Below are 10,108 nucleotides of genomic sequence, written 5' to 3'. Positions count from 1 at the left end.
GGCTGCTCTGCGCCGAGCAGTGGCCAAGTAACACATGGAAGGCTTGGGTTTCTCATTAACTCCGGAGTTGATATAGTCCCATCTCTCGGATCACCAGCCAGTTGCCATCCCAGCCCTGGTGTCCCTCCTTCCCTGGCCAAGCTTCCACCTCGTTCCGCAGCACGGGACAGTGACCGCTCCTGGGAGGACAGCGGAGGAGCGGCAGGATGGACAAGAAAAGCAAAATGCAGGCAGAGAAGGTAACCATGGCTCGGTGGTGGTTTTGTGCTTGAATTTCTGCGGGATCCCAGCACTCAGCAATGGCATTTATCGCTTGCCAGGACCAAAGCCACCCAAGAAGTCCCTTCCCCTAATGAATTCCCTTTGATGTCTGCGTGCTGGGCAAAGGGGCTAAAGGGTTACTTTTTTCTTTTAAGAGCTCTGTCAGTTCATAGGATAATTTTAACTGTGATGGCAGGAAATACTACTTAAACCAGCACTACTGAAAAACACTGTTTGGGTAATTTTTTCCCCGGGTTCAGCGGTGTTGCTGAACTGTGCTCCGGAGACGGGGCAGGGCATGCTCCGGGCAGAACTCCCGCTCCCTGTGGGATGGGCAGAACGGCAGGGAGAGCCCCGGCACAGCTTGCTCATTGTGGGGACAGTGCTGCTCTGCCCCAGGGGCCTGATCCTGGCCCCCCCAGGGCCTTTCCCTTCTCATCTGGAACTAGCCAAAGCCCCCTCTGTATCCCTGGGGGCTGCTGTCCCAGCCAGCTGGGGAGCAGGGTCCCTTGGGACAGAGATGGGGTGCAGCCCCCCGAGTTTGGTCAGGGCTAGGACAGCAGGGCTCGGCTGTTCTCTGCTTCCTCCCTCAGCACCTCACAGGAACGCTGGTCCTCTCTGTCTTCACCGCGGTGTTGGGCTTCTTCCAGTACGGCTACAGCTTGGGTGTCATCAACGCCCCCCAGAAGGTAAGCTGAGCCCCCCAAACCATGCATGGCCAAGGGGTGGGGGCTTCAGGGCAGCCGGGGCTGGTTTGTCCCTTGCAGAAGCCTCCAGGAGGGCTCTGTCCCTTCCCCAACCGCGCTCTCCTGACGCACAAAGCCCCCGTGATAAGACGGGACGGTGAGACAACAGTGAGGACGCCCCGCTGCCACCCCCCCAAGTGAAAAGAGTGGGGGTCTGCAGTGGTGCCATCCCCACTGCGACACAGTCCCTGTGCCCAGGCTGAGGGACAGCCCATCTCTGCAGGTGCCAGATCCGGACACCGCGGTCACCTCATCCCCAGGAGGTGGCAGTGGGCGAGGGGGGTGCTCTGTACCTCACTCACAGTCCCTCTCCAGCAGGGAACAGGGTGCCGGGGACTTGAGTGCTGGGAAGCTGGGGGAGACCCCCAGATTTCTCCCCTGCAGAGCCTGTGACGTAAAGCTTTTCCTGGAGCAGAGTTTTTCCTCTTTGCCCACCGCAGGTGATAGAAGCCCACTACGGGCGTGTGCTGGGCATCGTCCCCCTGCACAGACACGCCACCAACACCTCCGGGGAGAATGGCACCGTCCCCAGCACGGAGCCCTGGGGTGGCACCGAGGGCACGCTCGCACCCCCGGACGACCCCGGCGAGGACCCCGCCACCTCCCCTCACATCCTCACCATGTACTGGTCCCTCTCCGTCTCCGTGTTCGCCGTCGGCGGCATGGTCTCCTCCTTCACCGTGGGGTGGATCGGCGACCGGCTGGGGAGGTGAGAGACCTGGTGTGCCACAGCCCAAGCCTTTTTCTTTGACTTTTTCCCCCAAAACCGTTTCCTCCCTATAGAAATACGGTTTGTGTTATTTCCCCAATTGAATGGAAAAAAACCCAACCTCAGACTTTTAAAAATACTGTTCTAACCATCACAGAGGTTTGGTTTATTAAAATCCTCAATTATAAATCAGACATTTTATTGTAACTTAGCACTTCAGACCAGCAGCTGATCAGCAGCCTTGACAAACTGCCGAATTCCCCCCTTTCGGGAAGGGAGAGGAGGGAATTTGTACAGGATGTATAATACACTTTTAGCCCCTCTGACTGCACCCCTGTCTGATATTTTTCAGTGCCTCCAATCATTATTTTTCCCCCGTAGTGCTGATTAAGTCACTTAATCACCCTGATCGTATGTGGCGGTGGCTGCTTTGGCCAGGAGAGGTGCCAGAGCGAGCCGTGCTGCTGCTGCCTTGCAGGGTGAAAGCCATGCTGGTGGTGAACGTCCTCTCCATCGCTGGGAACCTCCTCATGGGGCTGGCGAAATTCGGGCCGTCTCACATGCTCATCATCGCTGGGAGAGCAGTCACGGGGCTGTACTGCGGTGAGCCCAGGCAGGGTCCTCTCTCCCTTAGCAGGGTGCTGGGTGCTCCGGGACTGCACTTAAGAGTTTCTTCTATTTTTTAAATCTTCTTTTATTTTAGTTCAGAATGGGTTTCACAGGTGGGGTTTCCCCTCTTTCCCCTTCTCAATCCAGGATCTTTCCTAGAAGTATTTGTGTTGGTTCTACCATGGAATTGGTTTATTTTCCTTATCCTAGAAAGGAGCGAGTCCCTCCTGTGTATCTCAAGGCTCGATCTGGCCGGTGGCTGCTGTAACAGCATGTCACTAGCCACGCTGTATAACAGGTTCCCTAGACAACAGTACTATCTAGCAGATAGTACAGGAGCACTGTACATACAGAGGATAAGATAGGAGGCAAATAATATGAAATTACATTAGAATTAGCTTAGAAATAACAGCTCATTATCACTGTTACTGGTATGCAAATACGGCTCTGAAGGTTCAAGGCCAGTTTTAAGAAAGCTCTTTGCTCTGTGATAACTTTCCCAGCAGCGGAGGGTCTCTACTCCACGTTTATGCAGGTGATCAAGTGTAAAGCCTTCCCAGCTCAGGGCTCTGAATCCGGGGATATCCGAGCACCTTTGCAGGGTGCAGGTTGTTCCCAGCCAGGCACGAGGAATTTGGTGGGATGTGGGATGTAGCACGGGTTCCATCCTCCTTTCCCATTTGGGAAGCGGTTTCTGTTGGTTGCTGAGCTGTGGTCTAGAGGAGGTGACTGATGCCTGCGTGTGCTCGGTGCAGGGCTCTCCTCCGGACTCGTGCCCATGTACGTCAGCGAGGTCTCTCCCACGGCACTTCGAGGAGCACTGGGGACGTTGCACCAGCTTGCTATTGTCACGGGTATCCTCATCAGCCAGGTAAGAAGGGAAGCAGGTGAGTCCACAAAGGGTATTTCAGGTATTAGGGGTACCCCAGGGATATGCTGGGGTACCACTCATCATTCCACCCCAAAACAGAAGGAGAGTGGAAAGCAATCTGCTCTAATGGGGTTAAACTCCTCCCTTGAGTCAGAGGTGTCCCTAACAAAGAGAAATTCTCATGAAATAAAAAGTGCTTCTGCCAACAATTTCTCCCCTCCACTGCAAAGTTCTTGTACGCATCGCATCAGAGTCAGGCTGGATCCTGAATATGAGAGCCCTGATATTTGCATACTCAAAACCAGCTTCCTCAAGAAGCAGGGGGTCCAGCATCTCCATCAGCATTTCCCACCATGGCAGGACCTCCGTTACGTGACAGGCTGGCACATAAATGTACCGAGAGCAAACACATCCAGAAAAACATAACGTAACCGCAAAGTTCATCTCATCTGATTTAGCCAAAGAGTACAGACAGACCATGGTGGAAAAAAGCTCACAAGGCGGGTCCTGCCGGCTTCAGTGGCTGTGGGAATACAAACAAATGCTTTGCAAATAGTGGAAGGAAAAAGGCTGCAGGTACTCATATCCCCTCTGGACCACCTTTTCAAATGCCATAATCACACACCAAAGCAAAGCTCAAGTTAGGCTCACAATGCACTGCAGCCCCTGTGCACTGGGTAGCTGGGGCATCCCGCGCTGCATGGCTCTCCATCCAAGTTCTCCACCTCTGCGGAGCTGCTTAGGACACATACGTCCAGAAAAACCCGTTCCCTACAAACCCAGGATAGCCAGGTTTGAGTAGAAAACATTTCATCAGCATGCCTGTATTTGCTGAGCTGTTTACGCAGTGGTTCGGGCCAGGCACGGGTCTCCTGCCGGTAGCACATCCCATGGAGGACCGAGTCTTGCCAGGGTGGGGAACAGGCTTGCATAGGTTTGTCCCCATAAGCATAAATCTTGCTCGTGTCATTTTACACCATCTGTTTGTTCCCTCCTTGTAAATGTGCATCATAACCAAAGAAATCAAATTGTTAGGACTGAGAATGGGTATTTTCTCCCAGTTTTCTTCTAGGTTGTCACTTGGAAATGACACAGTGGTCAATCGTTTTCTTTTTCTAGGATGCAAAATGAGCCATTCTCACATGCCTTGATCATTCCAGGTCCTCGGACTAGACTTCCTCCTGGGCAACGACGAGATGTGGCCCCTGCTCCTCGGTCTGTCCGGTGTGGCTGCCCTCCTGCAGTTTTTCCTGCTTTTACTCTGCCCTGAGAGCCCCCGCTATCTTTACATCAAACTGGGGAAGGTGGAGGAAGCTAAAAAAAGTAAGACAGATTCTGGGCTTGCCTGGAGTTGTTTATATACTCTGCAGAGTATTAAACACAGAAGGAAAAGCCTGGCTGAGGGCTGACACGTGTGACGGGGTGTAGCTGCTCCATCCCACACAGCACATTTGCAGGAAGGCGGGATTTTGGACACTTGCATATAGTCACTGACTAAGGCACGCTCGCTTACGTATCGCTGCGGGTGGTGTGAGCCTCAGCATGTTACTCCTTTCCATCAGAGCGATCACATCTAGCAGATGCCACCCCAAAAAAAGCCATTCAGGGATGTCAACCAGGTGTAAAAATGACATCTTCTGGGGGACAGCTGATCTCTCCATCCTTGTTGCTATTTGCAACTACACAGCTAATCCCTCGTGAAACCGAGGTGAGCAGCTACGAGCTGCTGCTGTTTCTGGACCAGCAACTACTGAAATAGGTTTGCACGGGGCTTATAAGCATCGCTAAGGGATGAAGCTTGAGCGTGGTGTGTCAGAGCTTTTGTGGAACTAATGTGCAGCTGCCCCTTGCCACGCAGACGCACTTTTGGGGCTTGATCTGCTGCAGAAATCCTCAAAGCAAGAGGACACTACTGTCCACGTGGTTGGCTTATGCTGATTTTTGGCCAGAGAGATTCTTGTCCTTACGCTACTCCTTATCTGCCACTCAAAGTAAAATGTCCATCTTATTTTTTTCTTAAGGTTTGAAAAGACTCAGAGGAAACTGTGACCCGATGAAGGAGATTGCTGAGATGGAAAAGGAAAAACAAGAAGCTGCTAGTGAAAAGAAAGTCTCCATAAGGCAGCTTTTCACCTCCTCGAAGTACAGGCAGGCTGTCATCGTGGCGCTGATGGTGCAGATATCTCAGCAGTTCTCAGGAATCAACGCAGTGAGTCTCCAAAAAAACCTTTGCCTTTGAAGAAATCCACACTGAGCACGAAAAGGCAATGCTGGCTCCATCCAAGCCATGCAGGGGTGAAGAGAAGGCTTTCCCGTGACTGCGGGAGGCTCCTCGGTCAGCAGCATCTGTGTTGAAGGTGGACCTCACCGCCAAGCCGGGCAGCGGGAGGGCAGGAGGGGAGAAGGGTGGGAAACCAGCTGGCACGGTGAGTCCACACTGAGCACTCCTGTGACCCTCCTCATACCTGAGCTCATCAGCAGTTTGCCCTATTTCATGACTACCTGCTCACCCCAGGAATCACATAATCGCCATCTTTTAGCTATTTTTAGCTAAAACATTCGTGTGGCACCTCCTGGGGTACCAGAAATTACCATTTCATATCTAGAAGCATGGCACCTCCTTTGCAAAATCAGCTAAGACTCACATCTTTGAACGTCTGCTGGCAACTTTACAAAGGTTGAGGCTCCCATCCCACCGGCTTTGACTTCCACGAGATAGGAATCACCTTATTCTTTGAGAGAAGGGAGAAATTTTAGTAATTCCAATGCAGCACAAATATTGTAAAATTCATTTTAAACTCAGTTGTATTTGTCTCCAGCACTCAGGCTGGTGATCTGACTTTCAAGATTAAATGTGGGACTACATGGAAGAAAACAGTTTTAAATGTGCAAATATAGTAGCTCAGGAGGGAAATTTCAATGGGATTTTTAACCCACTCAGGCTCCTTTGAAAGTTTCAGCCTTAATTATTGTAACAAGCCATTAAAAAGTTGAAAAACTAAGCATAATTAAATTGCTTCACATCTCAGCCAAGCAAGAGCAACTCTTCACTCAAGAGAACAAAAAGTTCCACCAGTCCTATTTCCTAATCCTTCATCCTAATGTATTTTGATAGATCTTTTACTACTCTACAAACATTTTCGAGAGAGCTGGAGTTGACCAACCAGTTTACGCAACCATTGGCGTTGGAGTGGTGAACACAGTCTTCACAGTTATCTCCGTGAGTAAATACTTTGTCCCCCCAGGCTACAAAAACAAGTAAGCTACAATGTGATTTTGAACGATTATTTTATCCTAGAGCTGGAGCTGACCCTGCTCGCCTTACGTATAGGAAAAATCATTCCCTGGGCAAGTCTTACCTGAAAAAATCAAGCCTTGAAATACAACCCGTTGCTAACAAACAGCACTGCTAAATGCCTCACGAGTGAAAACTGCATCACTGTGTTCAGGGATGCTCTGGTAGCTCAGCATTTCCCCCAAATTAAAAGTTGCCTGAAATTCTGCAGGTCCTATTCCCCTGGGGAGCAGGCAGGGGATGGGGTTTGCGGTGGGGAAGTCGGCAGCTCACAATCTCCCTCTTACCTGTTATCTTTCAAATTGTTTTCTGTATGTACATAGCACCTGCACGAGTGATATCCAAAGGCTATTCCACAGTAATAAAAGTAATCTAGCATCTAGAAACCTATCCTCGTCGTATCTCTGCAGTGCTCTGTAGCAATAAAAGGATGGTTCTGTTTTCACAGCCTTTCCCCCCGGTTGTCTCTCTCATGAGAGTACTAACACAGTTCCAATCAGCAGGCAATTATTTTTTTTAATGTGGCCATTAATAGGAGAAGATCAGGAAATGCCAAGCCCATTTTCCTCACATCTCTAGAGAGACTTAGGGAGCAAAGGGCTTTTACCCACCAGAAAGCAGGTATAGCGAGGTAGAAATACCGATCGCGAAGACGTCTTAGACCAGCATGCATGAGATAGGAGGTTTTGGGGTCAACCTGCTTTAGAGAAGCCCGGCAGAGATCCCATACAGCGGAGAATCCGTGATGTTTGTTGTGAAATGAGGGATGGAGGTGTGTGGCTAGAAGAGGTCTTTCTCCAGCTTGGAGGGTCTCACAGTTCAGTCTCTGCTCCGGGGCTGTGCTACTTGGAGCCTGGGACATTTGCTCTTTTCTTCTTTCAGCCATGAGCACTTAAAAATTACCCGTCCCTGTCAATAAATGACAGACCACCGTGAAAAGGCAGAAGCACTGGCAGCCAGGTGGACCTTGGCAAAGGAAGAAGGGAGCGCAGCGGCACGTCCTCTGCAGCTTCATGAGTTAGTGGGATGAACTGCCTCCAGCAGAAAACGTGGTCTCCTGGAAGCATAAATCGTTAGCTGTAATGGCAGGAAAGGTTGAGCTGCCGGACAAAGGTGTCCTTTCAAGTGGAGGGAAGGAGCAGGCAGCCTCAGGGGTGAGTGGATGGTATCTTTGAGCAGGCCAGATGCTCTGGAGTGACCTACATCTCCCCATTGGGTGAAGTGGTTGGTACAGATGTAGATGCTGAAAGTCAGGTGAGATGACTGGAGTCCACCAAGAGGAGTTGAGAAGGAACAAGCTAAGCCCTGGGGCTATCAGGGACGCCAAAGGAACCTGGGAGCCATTAAAGGAAGAGTCCTGACTCCATCTGCTACACAACAATCCCTGCCCTAGGACAGGCAAGGTGCAATGGCGCATGATGTGACTTGAATCATGCCACGTTTTGAAGGCTACTTCCAAACTACTGCAGACCTAGTAAGTTTATTCTTCCTGGAAAAAGAAAAAAAAGAGAAGAAAAAAGTCCACAGCCAGCAATAGATGTGTAGGAGCTGTGGGAAGTCCTGAGAGCTTGGAAACACGAGGCCAGTGCATCTGTGGTTTTGCCTTGCCCTTAGCAGGACAACTGTTCAGTCTGGCTCCCTAACAGCCACCGGCAGAGTTTCTGACTCTTGGAAACCAGCTCATAAATCTCTACCATGAGAGCCAAAAGGGCACGAGTGTGGTAGTGGTAACAGGCTGCTGATTGCTAATGGATCGAACCTCCTGAGAGCGGCAGTGCGGGAGACTGAGCTTCTGCATGTGTTTCCACAGGTCTTCCTGGTGGAGAAGGCGGGCAGGCGGTCCCTGTTCCTGGCTGGTCTGATGGGCATGTTAATAAGCGCCGTGGCCATGACGGTTGGACTTGTGCTCCTGGTAAGGATTTCTCTCCATATTTCTCTCCGTGGTTTGCAAACAAGTGAAGACAAACCACCCTTTAAAGTGATTGTTTTGCATTTTCATCTCAAAGAAGTTCAGAAAACATTCATCCTTAGAAGGGACCGTTGACAGTGGCCCCACCTGGAGTAATCCCTGGTTACAGCAGTGCCTGAGGATGTTGTGCTCTTTGGCCTCTGAGATACCCCAGTGCTGCTAGAAAGGATGTGTGTCCCCTATCCCCTCCCTGAGCCTGCTGACAACCTCAGCTCCTTACACATGAACCACGCTATTCCCACGGCATAATCCCATGCCTGCTAAGAAAACCCAGGGCATATCTCATGTGCAAACACTGTGTGCCCTAAACCCTCAACCTGTGTCTCCCTGGCTTGGTGCAGGGATACTAGACTAGCAGCTCGTCATAGAAAAAGGGACAAATTCTTCCTCCCAACACCCAGGAGAGGGGTCAGGTTGTGAGTCGTGGGGCAGAACAGGCAGAGGATGGAGCCAGCCCACATCAAAGTCAGTCCAAACCACTGGCGCAAGCCCCTGTCAAGATGTAAAACCAAATAAGGGGTGTCACCTTTACTGAACACCCCGGTTATTAGAGACAACTCCATTTTGCCCCTTCCTGGCCACGCTGAAGGCAAGGAGAGGGCTCGAATGTACAGCTGAGCCGAGAGCTGTCAGCTCCAACATCCCTCTGCAAGCGGCAACGCTGGCACCACACGCCCAGCCAGCACCCGGCACAAGAGTTTAGAGCTCTAATTATTCATGTCCAGTCCCCACTTGTCTGAACAGAATGAAATTTCTGAAAAAGAAAAATAATTGAAGTAATTAGTGATAATTAATGAGAGCCGTGTTGGGACTGTAACACCGAGCGTGTCCTCTCGCAGAGCCAGTTTGCCTGGATGAGCTACGTCAGCATGGTCGCAATCTTCCTCTTCGTCATCTTCTTTGAAGTCGGGCCCGGGCCCATCCCCTGGTTTATCGTCGCCGAACTGTTCAGCCAAGGCCCGCGCCCCGCCGCCATCGCCATTGCCGGCTTCTGCAACTGGGCCTGCAACTTCATCGTGGGAATGTGTTTCCAGTACATAGCGGTAAGAAATCCCTCTAAAACCCTACAAATAAATGACTAGCACGACCCCACTGCTGGGCTCCCAGAGCAGCGGGACATGGACATGTCTCCCAGATCTCCATCTCCAAGCCCCGCAGGGCAGCGCAGGCAGCCAGGGTAGGATGGAGAAGCCACCATCCCTGCTGATGGTCATGTCCCCTGTTTTCCCTTCCCTCACTCCAGGATCTATGTGGACCGTACGTGTTTGTGATCTTCGCGGCTCTGCTTCTAGTCTTCTTTGTGTTTGCATACTTCAAAGTACCGGAGACGAAAGGGAAGTCCTTTGAGGAGATCGCAGCCGTGTTCCGCCGCAAGAAGCTCAGGGCCAAAGCCATGACTGAACTGGCAGAGCTGCGAGGCAGCACAGAGGCATAGACATCACACCCAGAAAGGAGGGACTGAGCACAGGCCTCCTTCAGGCGCCGTGGGCAAAATGTTGGGCAAAAGTCTCATTTCACAAAAACTCCTTGCAGCTGGCAGCAGGAGGACCCATCCATCGGATGCCTTCTGGCCGCTGCAGCTCACACCTCTGAGTGCAGTAACCTGGCGTTTGAAACAGTCGGTACAACCAGGCTGCAGGAAGAGCTG

At 51.2% G+C, this 10,108-nt stretch overlaps 1 protein-coding gene across 1 annotated transcript; it reads left to right on the top strand.

The window, feature by feature from the left end:
* The first annotated feature begins 206 nt into the window (after positions 1-206).
* On the top strand, positions 207-9,895 carry SLC2A2 (solute carrier family 2 (facilitated glucose transporter), member 2). Its single transcript, XM_010153376.1, has 11 exons — positions 207-239; positions 855-950; positions 1,448-1,716; positions 2,195-2,319; positions 3,081-3,196; positions 4,357-4,519; positions 5,218-5,405; positions 6,312-6,416; positions 8,302-8,403; positions 9,300-9,503; positions 9,704-9,895. Exons 1-11 carry the CDS (start codon positions 207-209, stop codon positions 9,893-9,895), a joined length of 1,593 nt encoding a protein of 530 aa, XP_010151678.1.
* The last annotated feature ends 213 nt before the right edge of the window (positions 9,896-10,108 follow it).

This window comes from Eurypyga helias, unplaced genomic scaffold, assembly GCF_000690775.1.
Source record: "Eurypyga helias isolate BGI_N326 unplaced genomic scaffold, ASM69077v1 scaffold19580, whole genome shotgun sequence".
NCBI lineage: Eukaryota > Metazoa > Chordata > Aves > Eurypygiformes > Eurypygidae > Eurypyga > Eurypyga helias.
The sequence above is the reverse complement of the archived record's forward strand: the minus strand, read 5'-3'. Positions and strand labels throughout refer to the sequence as shown.